Source organism: Oncorhynchus kisutch, linkage group LG6 (genome assembly GCF_002021735.2).
Source record: "Oncorhynchus kisutch isolate 150728-3 linkage group LG6, Okis_V2, whole genome shotgun sequence".
In the NCBI taxonomy this organism is placed as follows: Eukaryota; Metazoa; Chordata; class Actinopteri; order Salmoniformes; family Salmonidae; genus Oncorhynchus; species Oncorhynchus kisutch.
The window spans coordinates 46030051-46052660 of NC_034179.2; the positions used below are offsets into that span (position 1 = coordinate 46030051).

General features: G+C 41.2%; 1 protein-coding gene across 1 annotated transcript; it reads right to left on the reverse strand.

Moving 5' to 3' along the window:
• Positions 1–891: 891 nt before the first annotated feature.
• On the reverse strand, positions 892–17364 carry LOC109892155 (adapter molecule crk). Its single transcript, XM_020484588.2, has 3 exons — positions 16823–17364; positions 7315–7931; positions 892–6467 (listed from the first exon to the last, which is right to left on the reverse strand). The coding sequence occupies exons 1-3, from the start codon at positions 17040–17042 to the stop codon at positions 6333–6335; spliced, it is 972 nt and encodes a 323-aa protein (XP_020340177.1). The 5' UTR covers positions 17043–17364; the 3' UTR covers positions 892–6332.
• Positions 17365–22610: the final 5246 nt, after the last annotated feature.

Sequence of the window (22610 nt, forward strand, 5' to 3'; positions counted from 1 at the left end):
GTCATCGGCGTGCCATGAAGGTTGTCGCTCTCTGACCAAATATGGTGTCCTATAGGATATACTACACGCCTAATGAAATCGTGAAGTCTTGTTACCTTCTAGGATCTCCGAGGAATAGATTCAAACGTGATTTGACTCGTTGAAACAACGTTTAGGGTGAGATTTTCAGATTCCTTTCTTTGCAAATTGAACGAGTGGAAATACAAAACGATCATGCATGCTATATGGACCACTTTAGGATATGAAACATTATTTTATCTAACAAAACGACACTTCATGTTATCTCTGGGAATATAAGCTTTCAGCCGATATAAGACACATATGTACCGCCATTTGTTGTTTCTCTAAAATCTGCGATCTTGACATAAGGCGTTGCATGATTTACAACTGTCCTGTTGATGGGACGCCGATCCTTAATTAAAACTCTCCTTGCAGAAGACGCCTTCGTCCAACGACTCTTATGTGTAATGTAATGCCATGGAACTGTCATGATCAAGGGCTAGCTAGCATTCAGTGTGTATTGTATCACTTCACTTTCGATGTGTGAGTCAGCAGAGACATAGCCTATAAGTGACAAAAAAATGCCCCAAATTTAAGAATGCCTGTATTTGTATTTATTATGGATCCCCATTAGCTGCTGCACTCTTCCTAGGGTCCAGCGAAATTAAGGCAGTTTATACAATTTTAAAAACATTACAATACATTCACAGATTTCACAACACACTGTGTGCCCTCAGTCCCCCTACTCCACCACTACCACATATCTACAGTACTAAATCCATGTGTATGTATAGTGCGTATGTTATTGTGTGTGTATGCATGTGTCTGTGCCACTTCACAGTCCTATCAGGCGTTAGATGGAGACAAACACAAATTAAGACAGCAAATTGACACAATTGTAATAGGTTTTTATTTACTAAGGATATTAACACATTACATGCTACAGAAAATAAAAGGTAAAATGTGAACTTCAAATAATAGTGTTATATCACAATGGAACATCTTAAAATCAATGATTTATATTTTCACCCACTCCTGTCCTCTTCAAAAGAAAAGGGATGGCACGAAAGGAAAATTGGAATTGGGATAGGGCAATTTCATGTAATGGAATTACACTGAGATTTCACTTTAAAAATGTATACCAAACAAAAGTTAATTTCAAAGTTTAACCATACAAACTGTATGCACAATGACTACTTATACATTTTTACAAAAAATATTTACAGGAAGAACTGTGCAGATAGTTTTTCCAGTAAATGTTATTTTTTTGTTTGTAATTTACTGTTTAAATTGTTCAAATTAGTCATTGTGCATAGTTGTATGGTTTGTTATTAAACTTAAAAATAAACCATTTTTTGTTTGGCATAACATTTCTTTCTTTCTTTTTTTAAACCAGCGTAATTCAGTTTCTGTGGAATTACCTACAAAAATACAGGAGAATGAAAACAGTTTGGCATGAATGATGATGAGGCATAAAAAAACTATCATCAGTAACAGAGGCAATATAAGAGATAAGGTGCAGAAAAGGGATTCAACGTTGAAAAATGTTTGTGAAAGGACACCATTTTAAAATCCAAGTATTCGTTGGTCCAAGGGCGAAAGTTGCTTCACCTGACTGGCCTATACTCCACTAGACAAAACGGTATCATATGATCATGGCCCTCTATGAAATGGAGACAGTCTCTTCAAGGCAAGCCTGAGATGGTTGGATGACAGACGGGTGTCACTGGAAGCAACATGCAAGTACAACAGACACAACATGACCTGGCTCAACTGGCAACACATTGCAGAATGGTGTTGGTGGGAAATGTTCGAGAACATTTGAGCAATGTTAACCAAACAAAGTACAACAACTTCTTACACTATGAACATAATGGTAAAATACATACCCATCAGTGCCATACCAGAGGACAACATTAAAAAGCCAAAGACCAACAGAAAGCACATCAATTATTTGTTTCCTTTCAAGAAATCCAAACAGTATTGACAACAGAGTTCAAGAAAACTAGAAAGGGAAAATGAGAGGTGCCAGGTACATGTCCACAGCACCCTTCCCAATCTGCAGTATTGACTTAAACAAATAATTCAAAGTTATGCAATAGGAGAACTCAGTCAGGCAGTTTAATGTCATATTTTCAGTTTGAGTTTGTCATTCATTTATTTGTGTAAATCTCTCGCTGTCATTGCTAAATACAGATTGCATAATTTCTAATTCATTAAAACATATAGAAATATTATTTAACCTGGGCAACACGAGTCTGGTTGTGGTCTGGTTCAGTAGGGAGGAAACAAAACAGTGAAACTGGGAGGTAGCCTACTACCTGAACTTGACCAGTAAGAACAATTTTTTTACTGAACACAACCCTGGTGCTTTCTGTAGTGTGTCATAGTTCAATCATCCTCTTGTCGTACTACTCCTCCTGTCACTGAACTCTGTTTATATCACATACAGAGCATAAAACCATTCAAACTGTTACAGACACATTTTAACTGTTCATTGTCTCATAAAAACAATGATTCTGCAGTCAACACAAGTTATGCAGATTGCCCTCAGTGCTGCCTTCAATAGAGCAGTGTCTTTGTAAACTTTAACATAGAAAACATCTACACAGGGCTTGTAATTAATATTCTCACTCTTAGCATTATTAAAAAGTCTTGCAGCTTCATAGACATGGACTTGGAAGGAACGTAGGTTCTTACACTGTTGGGAAAGTTGAGCAACTATGCACATTTACACAATAATACCACAGGGTATAGTTGAGGGATTAAGGAGTGTTTGGACTATAATTGTTCGGTTGGCAAAAAAATATATAAAAAAATAAGGAAATAAAATCTACCAACATTTCCACAAAAATACAGATGAACTGCGCCTGGCACTTCAGGTCATGTTATTTTCCTATTTCGGAAAGACAATTAACATCAATTAAAACAATTCAGACGAGGTAGAAAGGACAAAATAAACAGATCCTCCCCAAATGACGATGATTGGCCTAAAACACTCACATGTGCCTACGATTGGTCAATATACCTACCCATGTTACTATGATCAATGTGCCTTTCACCCACAGTCCTTAAGCAATGTAGTGTAATCATCTGATGAGGACGTTTAGCATACTGCGGTGTATCTGGCACGTCAGTGGCAGGATGTGTCATAACTGTGCCCAGAGGGTAGGTACTGGGTGAGAGGATGATAGATTGGCACTAAGGGAGACACTAGGGAATTGAACGTGGTCATGTTCAGTCGGGAGGAAAGGTTTTGAAACAGGGAGGTACTACCCAAACTTGTCCGATAAGAAACATTCAATATCGTTTTCTGTTGCATAACTTTTTAAAACACTTTCAACATGGTGTCCTACTGAATACAACCCAGACCTAACTTAGAGCTCCCAGTTGAAACGTAGCTGACAGAAACAATGAATTCAGTCAACTTAAAAACGTGTATGTATATTTACTGTGTTTGCTACGACCACGTGGGAGGGAAACTAGGGGAGACACCAAAGGATTAAGGCTGCGGCTGTGTGACAATGTGAACTTATGCATCACAGTGCTGGGAACTAAGTCTGTATCATTTCAAATGTGACGTTAACAGGTTCCATCTGCCAAAAGGCCTTTATGTACACTAAAACATAACTGTAATCTGTAGGTGCCTCTAGTGTCTTTAGCATAGGGGAGGTCCGGGAGGAAATGGATCAGACCATGTAACAAATGAATGAGACAGGTGGAGGAGACTGACAGGATGGGAGAGGAGGGGACTTGGCAAATCAAGGTATGAGGAGAGAGGGCGGTGTTGGTATATTTACATTTTTCTGTCATTGTCTGGCCACTGTATACCCTCCTTATATGACCATTTCTCAAAACAATGAGGCGGACTAGACGAAGGCCCGATACCGGACAGTCCTAAGGAATGTCTCCACTTCCTCCCCAGACAGTCATCATAGTGTTTCAGATAGACGCATAACAGTGACCACACACAGGGCAACGAAAAAACAAAACATTTTACATAATATTTAGCATGTAATGATATATATACAGTACCAGTCAGAAGTTGACACCTACTCATTCAAGAGTTTTTATTTTTACTATTTTTTACATTGTAGAATAATAGTCGAGACATCAAAACTATAAAATAACATAGTAACCAATCATGTAGTAACCAAAACAGTGGTAAACAAATCAAAATATATTTTATATTCAAGATTCTTCAAAGTAGCCACCCTTTGCCTTGATGATAGCTTTGCACACTCTTGGCATTCTCTCAACCAGCTTCATGAGGCAGTCACCTGGAGTGCATTTCAATTAACAAGTGTGCCTTATTAAAAGTACAATTGTGGAAATTCTTTCCTTCTTAATGCGTTTGAGCCAATCAGTTGTGTTGTGACAAGGTAGGGTTGGTAATACAGAAGATAGCCCTATTTGGTAAAAGACCAAGTCCATATTATGGCAAGAACAGCTCAAATAAGCAAAGAGAAACTACAGTCCATCATTAATTTAAGACATGAAGGTCAGTCAATCCGGAAAATTTCAAGAACATAGAAAGTTTCAAAGCAGTCGCAAAAACACTGTCTTTGTGAGACGCAGAGTAGGTGAACAGATGATCTCTGAATGTGTGGTTCCCACCGTGAAGCATGTAGTAGGAGGTGTGATGGTGTGGGGGTGCTTTGCTGGTGACACTGTCTGTGATTTATTTAGGATTCAAGATACACTTACCCAGCATGGCTACCACAGCATTCTGCAGCGATACGCCATCCCATCTGGTTTACACTTTGTGGGACTATCATTTGTTTTTCAACAGGACAATGACCCAACACATCTCCAGGATGTGTACGGGCAATTTGAGCAATAGGGAGAGTGATGGAGTGCTGCATCAGATAACCTAGCCTCCACAATCACCCAACCTCAACCCAATTGAGATGGTTTGGGATGAGTTGAACTGCAGAGTGAAGGAAAAGCAGCCAACGTGGGAACTCCTTCAAGACTGTTGGAAAAGCATCCCAGGTGAAGCTGGTTGAGAGAATGCCAAGAGTGTACAAGCTGTCAAAGGCAAAGGGTGGCTACTTTGAAGAATCACAAATATAAAAACATTTTGATTTGTTTCACACGTTTTTGGTTACTACATGATTCCATGTGTTATTTCATAGTTTTGATGTCTCATTATTATTCTACAATGTAGAAAATAGTAAAAATAAAGAAACTCTTGAATGAGTAGGTGTGTCCAAACTTTTGACTGGTACTATATATAACTGCCCAAAAAAAGGAAACGCCAATAGTGTCTTAATAGGGAGTTGTGCCACCATGAGCCAGAACAGCCTCAATGTGCCTTGCCATAGATTATACACATTTCTGGATGGAACTCTATTGGAGGGATGTGACACCATTCCATGAGAAATACCATCATTTGGTGTTTTGTTGGTGGTCTCAAGCGCCACTCCAGAATCTCGCATAAGTGTACAATTGGGTTGAGATCTGGTGACAGATGGCCACATCATATGGTTTACATCGTTTTCATGCTCATCGAACCATTGCGCATTGTCATCCTATGGGGGCATAGCCATGTTAGCCAAAACAATGCCTGCCCAGCATTTTATACATGACCCTAATCATGTTGGGATGTTAATTGCTTAGGAATTGCTGAGGAACCGCACCTGTGTGAAAGCACCTGCTTTCAATATACTTTGTATCCATCATTTACTCAAGTGTTTCCTTTCTTTTGGCAGTTGCTGTACCTGTCATAATTCTATCATAATATTTTTCATTTCAGTACAAAAAGGGGACTTGGGGGTTTGTAGTGTGGGGTTTGTAGCAGAGAGGGGCTGGGTTAGAGCCCCTGTGGTGAGTAGTGGAGTGTGCTGTGGTAACTCCTGCTGTCTGTGAAGTGCAGCAATGGTCGGTTTCAGTCGCAGTGAGCACATGTCTCCACAAGAGGGAGTCAAAATTAGGAGTCAGGGTGGCTTCTCTTCTCACTGCCAAGTTCACAGTCCGTTACTACAAAAGGGTGATCCAGGAGTCTGTGAGAGAAGCCACATATACACAAGTATCTGAATTGTGTGCGTATGTATGTAGAGGAGGTTTTTGTGGATAACATGGGAGAGGGGTCATAAACGCTGCTGTGTGTCGTGTATCAGGACTTCAATACTGGGGTGGAAGTGTAAACTCTATTCTGTGTGTGTATGTGAAGGGAGGGGAGTGTACTCCAGCCCCATTGGCAACAACAGCTGCTGAGTTGCAACTCCTGACCACTGTAGTCCGTATATCCTGTGTGCTCTTTCTATCATATGTGAGAAAAAAATCACAGAGGGATTTTGTGAAGTGAGGAGTGAGACTAAGTGTGTCTCTCAGCTCTCATCCTCAGGGTGTTGGTGGTCCAGAAGCCGGACGTGCGTGAAGGGAAAGTGGCCGTGTTTGCCCTTGCACTCGCCCTCCCACTGGCCGTTCACGTTGATCTTGGTCACTTTTACCATGTCTCCGACCTGCAGAAACACACACAGGTTAGAATATAGAGATAGATTGGAAATAAACAAGACCTTCAGGGGTCTGTAATGTGTGGCTCTTAAAAAGCCTTTATCGGGCTCAATGGTGTTCTATAATTAGTCATTTAAAGTAGCCTAATCAATCAACTATAATCTCTAACCCAGGTCAGTTTCCACTTCAAATACACTCAGGGATGGGATTGACCCAAACCCTGTAAGCGAATTAATAAACTACAAAGCAGCACAGTCCTACTAAGCCTGTGTTACACACTACACCCATGCCCCATCTATAATCTCCATGCTGCTTCACTTTCTGCAGTGCAAATACATGGATGCATTCCAAATGGCACCCTGGCCTATTCCATACGTAGTGCAGAACCTTTAACCAAAAGCATTGCACTTCATAGGGAATCGGGTGCCATTTGGGACTTAGCCCATGTTCCTCTCATGACATACAGTATACCAGTGGGTGTGTTTCTTCACAGGAATGCTCTTTACCAACAGTGAGATTGGACACATGAGCTGCAAGACATGAACTGTGAGGCAACCTTTGCTCAGGAATTGCCATTTGTACTGTACGACTCAACAAAAATCAAGGGAAAACTATGCATGAACCCATTATGTATGTTATTGTGTGTATTTGCACGTGTGTATGTTCGAGTGTGCCTGCCTGCGTTTGCATATGTATGCTTACAGGCAAGAGTAGGCAATTGCAGCAGCACCCTGGCTCTCAGAGCAGAGAAAAGATATAGGCACATGACATGAAACAGAAAAGAGGGAGAGAGCGCCATAGACGGGTGGAGAACAGGGGGACAGAGGAAGGCGAAGAAAGGGGGCGAACCAATACCTCCAAGGCGAGGGCCGTCTTGTCGTAGGCGTTGGGCACCCTCTTCTGAATGGCACGGGCGTAGACAGGCCCATTCTGCAGGTTGGGCAGGGGTGTATTGCCCACAGGCTGGGCATACTGGCCCGGCTCCCCCAGAGGCGGGGGCAGCTGGGGAGCTGCTCCGTCGGTAGTGCTGGCTCCAACACCTGGCGGTACTCCGCCTACTCCTCCTGCTCCGCCAGGCCTCCCTGCCGCCGGAGCCACCAAGGAGTTGGGCGAGGCAGGCCGGTACTTCTCCACGTAGGGCACGGGAATCATGCCGACACGGCCCTCTTGGTTGGCCGCGTTCCACCACTGCTCCTCAGGCTTCTCCAGCACGCGCAGAACGTCGCCCTTGCGGAAGGGCAGGTCCTCCTCGTCGTTGCCAGGGAAGTCGAAGAGGGCGCGAACAAACTCTGCCTCCTGTAGGGCGCCGCCTGATGCAGCGGCGGCACAGCTCACGAAGCCTGCATGTTTGGCCTTGCTGATGGGCTCGATCAGAGTGGTGGTGTCCAGGTAGTGGATCTTGTAGAACTCCAGCAGGGCGGGTAGGGCGTCAAACTCCTGATCCCCGATGCGGAACCGTGGGGGGGCCAGACCTAGCGGGTGAGGCAGGGGGAAAGGATGGAGCAGTTTGTTATGTCATGCCATTACCCCGGCTGATCTAACAACGCATGGTGGACCAATGGGTGATTTTCCCTTCTGCCTCAATGGCAGTGTTGTACTAAATGTCTGACATTGATGCAATTAATTTTGTTGAAATTGTTTATGTAAAAGCTGATGTTGGCTTAGGTCTCATGCTTTTATAGAGTTATCCCAAGCTGAGATGACCTAGGCTCCTGCTGTTGCCTACCCTATTCTGGAGAAAACCACTCTCCTGTGTCATGACGTTGGCCTGGGGGTAGGTTTATGACAGTCATAAATACCCCTTCCCCGATTTTTTCCTCTCTCTACCCTACTGATGTTACATTTGCAATACCCTTGGTTAACATAGAGATTCTGGGAACATCAGACAAATTGAACATATGCGTGGTACTTAATGAATATGATGTCAGTTTGGTTGTCATCTGATACATTCGCATCAATGATAAGATGACAAACTTTACAGTGGAAAGTCTACACATCAGAGTTATCGGATTCACATGGAATTGTTGTTCAATTTAAATGTTTGAATATAAAATTATTCGTGATGGGATGAAATGTGATTTTAGCTTCTAAAATGTGAGATTTGGGTTTTCATAAGATAGGGCTCTGCTCAATCAGTGGCCCGCCCCTGTGAAGGGACTTGTGCTATAAAACTTTTCAAACACGCCCTCCTCTCCTTTCCTATATAAGCCCTTGACAACAATATAACCTGCTGTTCCAAGGACATGAGGACAACCGTCCGATGTTAGAATGGTTCAGATAATAACTACAGAACGAAGCCAACATCAGCGTGAGCTTTGGTTGCGAATGGTATGAACTTTGAACTCTTATTCACTACAGAAGTGATACCTCCTAGCCGTTGAGTTAGCAACAGCAGATGCAAACGAGCGTTAGGAAGGAACAGACAGAGTATTCCGTCTATCACCCATCGACGTTACTACAACGTATTCAATTTACCAGCAGAGACATTCTTCAAAAGAACAAAGGACTCGGTTGGGCAACACGACCTTCCATCAACCTACTGAAGTGCAGCTCAGAGTAAATATTTATTGCATTTTTCTTTTCCAAATGGGCGGTAATTTAGAATGCATAAGATACTATATTTATGATAGCACAGCTTCGCCCTTTGTCCCTCAGTCTTCCCGCTCTTTCACTCAAACCCAGCCCCTTTTCTTTTGTGTAACAAGCGGTCATATCTGTTCCGCCCGCTAGGGACGTTTTCCTTCATGACGTAATTTGTAATCAAGTTATGATTTCATTATGTGTATGTCTAATTCTGTGTGATTAGTTAGGTATTTAGTAAATAAATAATTAAAGCCAATTCTGTATTGCTGGTTCAACTTGTTAGCCAGGGTTCGTGCAGATAACCAAGAATTTACAACTTATTTACAATTAATATTGACTGCTGTTGATGTAAAATATTACCAGGTCTTTAAGAGTTTATTCGGAAGGTAACAGCTCTATAAATATTATTTTGTGGTGCCCGACTCTCTAGTTACTTGGGCGGTAGTGTAGCCTAGTGGTTAGAGTGTTGGACTAGTAACCGAAAGGTTGCAAGTTCAAATCCACAAGCTGACAAGGTACAAATCTGTCGTTCTGCCCTTGAACAAGGCAGTTAACCCACTGCCGTCATTGAAATAAGAATATGTTCTTAACTGACCTGCCTAGTAAAATATAAATAAATTAGTTACACGATTAGCTCAATAAGGTAATATTAATTACGGAGTAATTATTTTACAGATCAGCATGTCATATAACTTAATCCGACATAGCCAAAGACACGACACCTGGAAGAGCCTCACAGCTAAAAAAAGATTGACAATAGAGCCTTAACAAAAAATGTGTCTCAAGTCAAGGAGTTAGCTGAAATAGTTAGTATTTAAGTCTCCCACGTCTTAACATACAGCATGCATACGCTCCCAGTCACAATTTCTTTGCAAGTTTATTAAGAAAAAATCAAATCTGTTCAAGGGGGTCGTCGTCATAATACATTTCAATGCCACCCACAGTGTCTGGGTCTAAGAAGACACAGGCCTACTCATTCAATAGTTTGATAAAATTTCAAAGCATAGCTAATCGTCACACCATTGTCTTCTGATAGGTGGCGTCATTTTAACGTGATACGCAGTTGCCATCTGTATTACAAATCGTGGAACTAATCTCTGGAAAAACGTGATTTTGCTCATCCGCTTCCACTAGTTCCTAAATCACTCCACTATGATACACTGGGCTGGCTACTACGGCAAACCATGCTCGACGAGCTGTGCAAACGCTTACTTCTAGCTTGTTTGAATGGCCATTGTGGTAGCTCATTTGCAAGCTTGCCGATTAAGTTCTACGGCACTAAAGTTATGGTACTGTTCTCAGAAATCACATGTATCTGACAGCTGGTACTGTGCCTCGCTACTGTAACATTTAGCCAGTGCCATAACATCGCAGATTGAGCAGTGAACTAGTCACGGCAGAACAGAAACTGCATTATCATTAAAACTGTGCTATTAGCTGGAATTTCACTACAGTGGATAGCTACAGCGCCTTCAGAAAGTATTCACAACTCTGACTTTTTCCACATGTTGTTGTGTTACAGCCTTTTGTCACTGTCAAAGTGAAAAGGAAGGCTGTTCAGAACAAAAATATCCCAAAACATGCATCCTGTTTGCAACAAGGCACTAAAGTAATACTGCAATAAAAGTGGCAAAGCAAAAAACTTTTTGTCCTGAATACAGTTATGTTTAGGGCAAATCCAATACAACACATTACTGAATACCACTCTCTATGGTTTCCGAGCTCGTCACAGGTGCACCTCAGCCACGCTCAAGGTACTAAAACGATATCATAACCGCCATCGATAAAAGACAGTACTGTGCAGCAGTCTTCATCGACCTGGCCAAGGCTTTCTACTCTGTCAATCACCGTATTCAGACTCAATAGCCTTGGTTTCTCAAAAGACTGCCTCGCCTGGTTCACCAACTACTTCGCAGACAGAGTCCAGTGTGTTAAATCGGAGGGCCTGTTGTCCGGACCTCTGGCAGTCTCTATGGGGGTACCACAGGGTTCAATTCTCGGGTCGACTCTTTTCTCTGTATAAATCAATGATTTCGCTCTTGCTGCGGGTGATTCCCTGATCCACCTCTACGCAGATGACACCACTCTGTATACATCTGGCCCTTCTTTGGACACGGTGTTAACTAACCTCCAAACAAGCTTTGATGCCATACAACACTCCGTGGCCTCCAACTGCTCTTAAATGCTAGTAAAACCAAATGCATGCTTTTCAACCGTTCACTGCCCGCACCCGTCCGCCCGACTAGCATAACTACCCTGGACGGTTCTGACGTAGAATATGTGGACAACTACAAATACCTAGGTGTCTGGCTAGACTGTAAACTCTCCTTCCAGACTCATATTAAACATCTCCAATCCAAAATTAAATCTAGAAATCGGCTTTCTATTTCGCAACAAAGCCTCCTTCACTCACGCCGCCAAACTTACCCTAGTAAAACTGACTATCCTACCGATCCTCGACTTTGGCGATGTCATCTACAAAATAGCTTACAATACTCTACTCAGCAAATTGGATGCAGTCTATCACAGTGCCATCCGTTTTGTTACCAAAGCCCCTTAAACCACCCACAACTGCGACCTGTATGCTCTAGTCAACTGGCCCTCGCTACATATTTGTCGCCAGACCCAATGGCTCCAGGTCATCTATAAGTCAGAGCTTTACCTAGCATAGACTTATCTCAGCTCACTGGTCACGATAACAACTCCCTCCCGTAGCACGCGCTCTGCTATTTTCTGCTCTTTTGCACACCAGTATATCTACTTGCACATCATGTGTTCATTTATCACTCCAGTGTTAATCTGCTAAATTGTAATTACTTCACTACTATGGCCTATTTATTGCCTTCCTCCTCACGCCATTTGCACACACTGTATATAGACTTTTCCCTATTGTGTTATTGACTGTACGCTTGTTTATTCCATGTGTAACTCTGTGTTATTGTTTGTGTTGCACTGCTTTGCTTTATCTTGGCCAGGTCGCAGTTGTAAATGAGAACTTGTTCTCAACTAGCTTACCTGGTTAAATATAAATATTTTTTTTAAATAACTATTTTCAAGCACAGTCATGTTATGGGTATGCTTGTAATCATTAAGGACTGGGGAGTTAAATCTATGGCAAGAATTGAAAATGGTTGTCAAGCATTGATCAACAACCAAATTGACCGAGCTTCAAGAATTTTGAAAATAATAAAAATGGGCAAATATTGTATAATCCAGGTGTTTAAAGCTCTTGGGGACTTACCGAGGAAGCCTTACAGCTGTAATCGCCACCAAAGGTGGTTATAACCTTTGGCGATGAATACTTGAGTAAATGAGATATTTATGCATTTAATTTTCAATATATTTGGTAACATTAATAAAAACATGTTTTCACTGTCATTATGGGGTATTGTGTGATGGGCAAGAAAAACATATTTAATCAATTTTGAATTCAGGCTGTAACACAAAATGTGGAATAAGTCAAAGGGTATGAATACTTTCTGAAGGCACTGTAAGCTAGAGGGAGTATTCAGCATGGAGTGTGTGAACTGGCATTGTTAGCATCCCTTTTGTTTCGGTTTGAGGAGGCCGATTCAGCTAGCAAGCACAATAGCTTCTAGCTAATTGTCGCGCACATTTGGAAATTCACAAATACTGGTCCAACAACCACTAAACTCCTTAGAGGTACAATCAAGTAGTTAAGACATGCTCGGGAATAAGACGTCAAATTAGCTATGATTTATCATTTTTGGTAGGATTAATTCAGACAAATGTTCAAAAACGCACAAAAAGCCTTTTTCTCATTTTGTGCAGAAATGTATTTACTTCCCTGTTAGTGAGCATTTCTCCTTTGTCAAAATAATCAATCCACCTGATAGGTGTGGCATATCAAGAATCTGATTATACAGTAGAGGTCGACCGACTATGTTTTTCAACGCCGATACCTATACCGATTATTGGAGGACCAAAAAGCCGATACCGATTAATCTGACAATTAAAAAAAAAATGTTTTTATTTATTTGTAATAATGACATTACAACAATACTGAATGAAAACTTTTATTTTAACTTAATATAATACATCAATCAAATCAATTTAGCCTTAAATAAATAATGAAACATGTTCAATTTGGTTTAAATAATGCAAAAACAAAGTGTTGGAGAAGTAAAAGTGCAATATGTGTCATGTAAAAAAGCTAACGATTAAGTTCCTTGCTCAGAACATATGAAACCTGGTGGCTCCTTTTAACATTAGTCTTCAATATTTCCAGTTAAGACGTCTTAGGTTGTAGTTATTATAGGAATTATAGGACTATTTCTCTCTACACCATTTGTATTTCATATACCTTTGACTATTGGATGTTCTTGTAGGCACAGGTTCTTGTAGTATTGCCAGTGTAACAGTATAGCTTCCATCCCTCTCTCCTCGCCCCTACCTAGGCTCGAACCAGGAACACATCGACAACAGCCACCCTCGAAGCATCGTTACCCATCGCTCCACAAAAGCTGCGGCCCTTTCAGAGCAAGGGGAACAACTTCTCCAAGTCTCAGAGCGAGTGACGTTTGAAACGGTATTAGCGCGCACCCCGCTAACTAGCTAGCCATTTCACATCGGTTACACCTGCCTAATCTCAGGAGTTGATAGGCTTGAAGTCATAAACAGTGCAATGCTTGAAGCATTGCGAAGAGCTGCTGGCAAACGCACGAAAGTGCTGTTTGAATGAATGCTTACAAGCCTGCTGCTACCTACCATGCTCAGTCAGACTGCTCTATCAAATCTTAGACTTAATTATAACATAATAACACACAGAAATACAAGCCGTAGGTCATTAATATGGTCAAATACGGAAACTATCATTTCAAAAATAAAACGTATATTCTTTCAGTGAAATACGGAAACCGTTCTGTATTTCATCTAACGGGTGGCATCCATAAGTATACATATTCCTGTTACATTGCACAACCTTCAATGTTATGTCATAATGACATAAAATTCTGGCAAATTAGTTCGCAACGAGCCAGGCGGCCCAAACTGTTGCATATACCCTGACTCTGCATGCAATGAACGCAAGAGAAGTGACACAATTTCCCTAGTTTTATATTTTTTATTTTAACTTTATTCAACTAGGCAAGTCAGTTAAGAACAAATTCTTATTTTCAATGACACCCAAGGAACAGTGGGTTAACTGCCTTGTTCAGGGGCAGAACGACAGATTTGTACCTTGTCAGCTCGGGGATTTGATCTTGCAACCTTCCATTTACTAGTCCAACACTAACACTAACCACTAGGCTACGCTCCTTCCCCATATTGCGTGCTAACATGTCTTTTAACTAAATATGCAGGTTTTAAAATATATACGTCTATGTATTGATTTTAAGAACGGCATTGATGTTTATGGTTAGGTACTTTCGTGCAATGATTATGTTTTTTTTCCGCAAATGCGCTTTTGTTAAATCAGACCCTGTTTGGCGAAGTTAGCTGTCTTTGTTAGGAAGAAATAGTCTTCACAGTTCGCAACGTGCCAGGCGGCCCAATCTGCTGCATATACGCTGACTCTGTTGCACAGAACGCAAGAGAAGTGACAATTTCCCTAGTTAAAAGAAATTCATGTTAGCAGGCAATATTAACTAAATATGCAGGTTTAAAAATATATATTTGTGTATTGATTTTAAAGAAAGGCATTGATGTTTATGGTTAGGTACACATTGGTGCAACAACTTTTTTCGCAAATGCGCTTGTTATATCATCACCCGTTTGGAGAAGTAGGCTGTGATTCGATGAGAAATGAACAGGAACCGCATCGATTATATGCAACGCAGGAGAAGCTAGATAAACTAGTGATATCATCAACCATGTGTAGTTAACTAGTGATTATGTTAAAAATGATTGTTTTTTATAAGATACGTTTAATGCTAGCTAGCACCTTACCTTGGCTCCTTGCTGCACTCGCATAACAGGTAGTCAGACTGCCACGCAGTCTCCTCGTGGAGTGCAATGTAATCGGCCATGATCGGTGTCCAAAAATTTTGATTACCGATTGTTATGAAAACTTGAAATTGGCCCTAATTAATCAGCCATTCCGATTAATCGGTCGACCTCTATTATACAGCATTGTACATTACAGAGGTGCACCTTGTGCTGGGGACAAAAGGCCACTAAAATGTGCAGCACAACACAATGCCACAGATGTCTCAAGTTGAGGGCACATGCAATTGACATGCTGACTGCAGGAATGTCCACCAGAGCTGTTGCCAGAGAATTGTATGTTCATTTATCTACCATAAGTCGCCTCCGTAGTTTTAGAGAACTTGGCAGTACGTCCAACCTGCCTCACAACCGCAGAACACATGTAACCATGCCAGCTCAGGACCTCCACTTCAAGCTTCTTCACCTATGGGATCGTGTGAGACCAGCCACCTGCACAGCTGATGGAACTGAGAAGTATCTCTGTCTGTAATAAAGCCCTTTTGTGGGGAAAAACTCATTCTGATTGGATGGGCCTGGCTTCCTAATGGCTGGGCCCATGCTGAGTCATGTGTCATAGATTAGGCCCTAATGAATTTATTTCAATTGACTGATTTCCTTATATGAACTGTACCTCAGTAAAATCATTTAAATTGTTGCATGTTGCGTTAATATTTTGGTTTAGTATAGCTAAATTACGTGGTTAGCTTCTTCCATAATCAAGCTTCTATTGGTAACAGCAGATAATTCCCTCCTGGATCAAGAGACTTGCTGTCTAATATTGGTTTTCTGCATGCAGCATTTTTTAGTTACTTGTATAACTTTGAGCTGGGATGTCTGTCCTGCAAATACTTTAGGTCAGAGACTGTATAAAATGTTCTCAATACCCTCGTTGGCATTTAGTTAGCATTCTCTATGGGATTGTACATGTACTTGTTAGCATTGCTAACCTTCGGGTGAAAAAGGCTCAGTGGGGTTTGAAAATAGCGCCCCTTGTGTTGGGTATGAAGGTATAACAATCTGGATATCGTCAAAGCTTTATCATATCAGTGTTTGCGAGTTATCAGAGATATCAGGCGCATGTCGAGATGGGATGCGCTAATTTCAAAGTTGCATATTCGAGTCGCATCAGGGAGACTTTTTGCACGTAGCTAACCCTAACCATAAACATAATCCTTATATGTTACATGAATTATTCTAACCTGCTGCGTAAAGCCATTTCTGATATTGGCAGCATCCCATCTGTCAAAAACACAGATCAGTGCAGATGGTCGTTACGATATCAGAATGAGGTAACAAATAAGAACTGAGCCTGTGTAAAAAAAAATGTTTTTTTAAAACAGGGCAGGAACACAGGCATTCCACACACACCATTCGGAATAGTCATCCTCCAATTGTGACAGCCTGTCCATTCATTCACGGGATCAGCCCAACCCACTCCTTTCACTCTGTCTACCAGGTTCTTACTAAACAGAAAGTACCTAAAACTCCAGCTGACAAAACTAAAACAGACCTTTGAAAACCCACTATTACAGTTTTTTTTTTTTAAACAGCCACCACCAGTCTTATATACTGTATGTAGTTCACTAAGCACACGCTAGCTACATGACCACCACAGCTAACGACGTAACGTTAGGGTTGCTTCCGTTGCCACATAATAATAATACAGTATATTCAGTCCTTAGCTAACATCAGTAGACATCTAACTAACGTTAACTAGATGTTCATAGCTTAGCCAGAGTGTTTAAACAAATAGCTTCGGTCTTTGGTTTAGCTTAGCTAACTAGCTATGTCTGTCTGGTGTAACGTTAGTTAGCTGGCTAGCTCGCTATCTTACCTGATCCAGATTGCCGGTTGTTGCTGATGCTGTTAATTATATAATGTGAGACTTTTGAGTTTTCTGAGACGGATAGCACGTAGTCCCCAGGACTGGTAATCGAGTCCCTGACTAGGAATACGCCATGTCTCTGACCCTGCAAGAGAGAAACCGCCTCCTGTCGGCTCAACCTTCCCCAGTACCAGCTAGCACGGTCCTCGGCATCAAAATTCCCGGCCATGGCTCCAAATCCACTCCGAGTATCCAAGGCCTTCCCCTTGCCTCTCCCTATTCGCAATCGGGATTCAACTCATACAAAAACTTTGGTTCACTAAGGAACACGCTCCGGGAAAAAAACATGGCATCGATACCGCTTTAAACCGTTACATCTATGTACATTTCACAGACTCCCACGAAACAATACAGTTAACCCCTTAATTAAGAATTAATTGTGGCAACCAGAAATCTATAATTTATTTGTCAAGGCGTTTTAAAATAAATCTCTTAAGTAATTTGCAATATAAAACTCAGAGGCTGAAATGGCGGATCTTTGGGGAAAGATTGACCTCATCCACCGGATGTAATGAGGTGTAGCTAGTCATGATGGAGCATGTCATGATGGGCATCACATCCATCCATTTTGAGAAGGTCGAGAAATAATATTGATTAATCAATTACCAAAAGTTCACCTCTGACTTCAACTCATCTGGTTGCTTGTTGAATATTAGACGACCTAGTTATTTAGCCAGGACTGCCGAATTTTGTTCTTGATGAATATAAGTAAAGTCTATGCAGCTTCAACAATTTGACACTAGATGTCACTCAAATGCCACTTAATTGTATTTACATTTGACATTTTTGTCATTTAGCAGGCGGTCTTATGCAGAGCGACTTACAGTTAATAAGTCGTTCATCTTAAGTTAGCTAGGTGGGACAAAAACATATCTCAGTCATAGTAAGTAAATTTTTCCTCAAAACGTACTTATCAGCAAAGTCAGTGCTAGGGGGGAAACGATTCAAGTGCTAGTGTTAGTTCATGCTGTGGGATTATTTAAGGTATTCTTTGAAGAGTTACGGTTTCAGATGTTTTTGGAATGGAATAAATGGAACAAAGTCAAACATGTGGTTTCCATATGTTTGATACCTTTCCAGTTATTCCATCCAAGCCATTAAAATGAGCCTGTCCTCCTATAGCAACTCCCACCAGAACAGAAACCTTGTACGGTAGTTGAATACCCCTGTTGTAAAGCATGAACCTGCAGGATAAAGTCACTGCTTTGATGTTTTCAGAGAATGACAGGATGTTGTCTAGGGTCACGCCAAGGTTTATATACTCTGAGAGGGGGACACCGTGGAGTTGTCAACCATGATGTAGAGGTCTTGGAGCGGGCAGGCCTTCCCCGGGAGGAAGAGCAGCTCCGTCTTGTCGAGGTTGAGCTTGAGGTGGTGGGCCAACAACCAAGCTGAGATATCTGCCAGGCACGCAGAGATGCGTCGCCACCTGGGTGGCAGAAGGGGGAAAGGAGAAAAGTAGTTGAGTGTCATCCGCATAGCAATGATAGGAGAGACCATGTGAGGATATGATGGCGCCGAGTGACTTGGTTTATAGAGCGAAGAGGAGAGGGCCTAGAACCGAGCCCTGTGGGACACCAGTAGCGAGAGTACGTGGTGCACACACAGATCCTCTCCACATCGCCTGGTAGGAGTGGCCTGCCAGGTGGGATGCAATCAAAGAGTGTGCAGAGCCGGAGACGCCCAGCCCTGAGAGGGTTGAGAGGAGGACCTGATGGTTCACGGTGTCGAAGGCAGCGTATAGAGGAGAGCGAGTCAGCTTTGGCAGTGCGGAGAGCCTCCATGACAGAGGAGAGCAGTCTCAGTTGAGTGACCTATCTTGAAGCCTAGGGAAGATGTAAGGGGGAATCAAAATCATGCAGCCAGATATTGAAAAGTTTTTTAAAAGTTACCTACTAGGTTAGGACAGCAGTCATTATTACATCCATAATTAACAAGTAGTTATGTCATGTTACTTGTGTAATGTCATGGGCATTAATTAATGATATTCTACACATTGCTCTGTGAGTCTATGACATCAGACTCTCTCAACTGCCATCTCAATGGACAAAAAAATGTGATGTCTCAATTCCTCAAAAAGAGATGGACTAGTTATTTTGAGGTAACATGGTGACACTTATGACAACATTTTGGCACACATTTAAACTTTGACAAACTTTCCTGTGTTTTTAATATATTTTTAAAGATATCATAATTAGAAAATCATGATCTGTCCCATCTATAAACTATCTTACTAATTTATTTGTATATTTTCCAAGTAGTACAAAAGTTATTGAAACTTGCTGGATTTTATAGGCTGGTTTCAGACACAGATTAAGCTTTGTCCAGGGCAAGTATCCACAAAGAGTGGATACTCTCAGAGTAGGAATGCTGATCAAGGGTCTGTCCATATAACCTTATTCATAAAAATAATAATTACATTTCTATAGCGCTCTGCATAAGATCTCAAAGTGCTTCAAGAGCAAAAAACAAATAAGCAATATATCATGACAGGTCAACCAATAGAGGCAGAGTCTTTGAAAGCTGCATCCTCCGATGATGGGGAGGGTCAGTTCATGGCTTGAGCAGAGAGAGCTGGTCAGAGGATGGTAAATGATGGTGATTGAGTCTGCTGATGATGTTGTAGAGGGCAAGTCTGGGAACCAACGTGAGTCTTAGAGCCACTGGGCTTCTCCTCTTCCATTCTATGTAGCACCCACTTGGGTGATGCCTCAGCAGCTCTGGGTGCCAGAAAACTCACCACACAAAGTGAGTGGTGAATCGTGGGCAGTCATCCTCAGTACCAGCCCTCTGCCTCAGCACTGCTGTATTCCTCTCTCTCCCATTCCTCTCACGTTTCAGCCGACTCCTCAAATTATGTTCTCAGAAGATCAGGAATTGGCAGCCAGGTGAAACAAAAAAAAGTTGTACTGTGTCCAGATGCATTTTTTCAAACAAAAACATTAGCCAGCTAGCTAGCCATGACAAAAGTGTTAACCTCTTAGTCAATCTGAAAATCTGTGTCTCAAAAACATCAGATATATGCTATAAAAACTCAATGTTAAACAGACCTGCTGTTTTCAAGCCTCTAGAGACAGCAGGAGCGGTAGAGATACTCTCAATGATCGGCTATGAAAAGCTAACTGACATTTACTCCTGAGGTGCTGACCTGTTGCACCCTCAACAACTACTGTGATTATTATTATTTGACAATGCTGGAACATTTGAACATCTTGCCATGTTCTGTTATAATCTCCACCCGGCATAGTCAGATGAGTACTGGCCACCCCTCATAGCCTGGTTCCTCTCTAGGTTTCTTCCTAGGTTATGGCCTTTCTAAGGAGTTTTTCCTAGCCACCGTGCTTATACATCTGCATTGCTTGCTGTTTGGGGTTTTAGGCTGGGTTTCTGTACAGCACTTTGAGATATCAGCTGATCTAAGAAGGGCTATATAAATACATCTAATTTGAATTTGAGTTGAATGTTATCAAAAACAAAAAAGCTGATTTAAAAATCAGCAATTATAAACACCTACAAAATAACTAAATATGTAGACATTAACATGAGTTCTGTGCTTATGCTGCTACTAGGGCACCATGCAAACTATAGAACAGTTATTATTATCTAAAAGGCTAAACTGAAGGCATTCCTACTCTTAGATGCTTTGTGGATACAGACCAGGATTAAAAAACCTTCTCAATGGAGATTCTCCATTGAAAATGTTGTAATCCAGAGCTGTGTTCCAATACCCATACTAACATACTGTATACTACATACTTAATGAGTATATACTACATACTATGTAATATTAGTTCATTTTAGTATACTGTAAACAAACAGTATCCTTTCAGATGAGCATACTAGCTCTTTGCCAGTCTACCGGAACTTGATGATGTTGCTATGCAACCTCTTGCTAGCTAGTTAGTATAACAAATTACAAAATTGTGTTCTTAAATTCAATCTGAAGTGCCAAATTCCGCTTGTAAATTCAGACTCAGCTAGCACAGTGGATCTAGGCCGATTCCGGCTGAGAGTTGGGGCACTAGGCTGAGAGTCAGACTCCGCCGAAGTCATGTGGCCCGAGTCTGGGCCACCTTCGGCAGTATTACTTATAGCTAGGATGCGGGGATTGGGCTCTGGCTGATTCCGGTGTGAGTTATCTGCCCCAAATGTATTACTTGAGGCTATGTTAATTCTTAACCCATAACTTTATATAGTTCATTCAAAAGGGTGGTTCCGTCAGGCTCACTGACCTCACTCAGGGGTGTGGCTTGTCACTTGTACAAAGTTACGTAAAACTATTATCTCTTATGGCTCCTAAAATCATATCCCTCTCTTAACAAAAACTCTAATCATTTTTCATATTTCATGCACAATGCAGAGGATGCAAACTTTGTGCATGTAGTATAACTTTAAGTTACAGTATTTCCTCTACAGTATAAACATTTTATGACATCACAAAATAACAACCAAACCAACATCAGTGTTCTTTTAGGTCACCTCTGACCATTCCCCATGTTCTATATTAGAAATATTGTTCCAGTATTCGCTTTAGAGCGTGTTAGAGTTTCGGCAGGAAAATGTCTGTGAAGCAAAGGCACATTCCTGTGGTGAACATTGGAGATAGAGATGCTAAATGTTCTGTCCTTGATTTACAACAGGGTGTGAGCTGTCAACCCCCACCAGTTCCCTTCTCCCCCCTCTGCGGGTGAGAGGGGTCTGGTTGAAGTTATTTATTGCAAAGCTGATCTGATCAGTTTGGATCCTCACAGGACAGTCATGACACTGTAGTGAATACGGTGTAGGTTACACATACACAGTGGTGTAAAGTACTTAAGTACTACTTAAGTAGTTTTTTGGGGTATCTGTACTTTACTATTGATATTTTTGCCAACTTTTACTTCACTACATTCCTAAAGAAAATAATTTAAACATTCAGTGAAAGTTAAGGACGTTAGCCCACCCATTTTTACCTACCTCATCCCCATACTGTTTTTATTTATTTACTTTTCTGCTCTTTTGCACACCAGTATCTCTACCTGTACATGACCATCTGATCATTTATCACTCCAGTGTTAATCTGCAAAATTGTAATTATTCGCCTACCTCCTCATGCCTTTTGCACACAATGTATATAGACTCCCCTTTTTTTTCTACTGTGTTATTGACTTGTGAATTGTTTACTCCATGTGTAACTCTGTGTTGTCTGTTCACACTGCTATGCTTTATCTTGGTCAGGTCGCAGTTGCAAATGAGAACTTGTTCTCAACTAGCCTATCTGGTTAAATAAAGGTGGAATACATTTTTTTAAATTATTTTTTAAACTCAAAATAACCAATCATTTCCATTCTCAGAGCGTTAATAAAACTTTTAAGGAACCAGAGTAAAATGTTCTTAGAACCTCCCTGCAACCTAAAAATAAACATTCCCAGAACAGTTGAAATGTTCACTTCTGTTCTCAGAACGGTTTAAAATTTTTTCGGTTTTACCGGTCAGGAAACGTATGACTTTGTTTCCACAACCAATGTGAAACTAAAAACATACGTTCCCAAAACTTCCAAGGAACCACATATGTTGGGGAGACTGTCAGTTTCAAATCAAATGTATTTGTCACATACACATGGTTAGCAGATGTTAATGCGAGTGTAGCGAAATGCTTGTGCTTCTAGTTCCGACAATGCAGTAATAACCAACGAGTAATCTAACCTAACAATTCCAAAACTACTACCTTATACACACAAGTGTAAAGGGATAAATA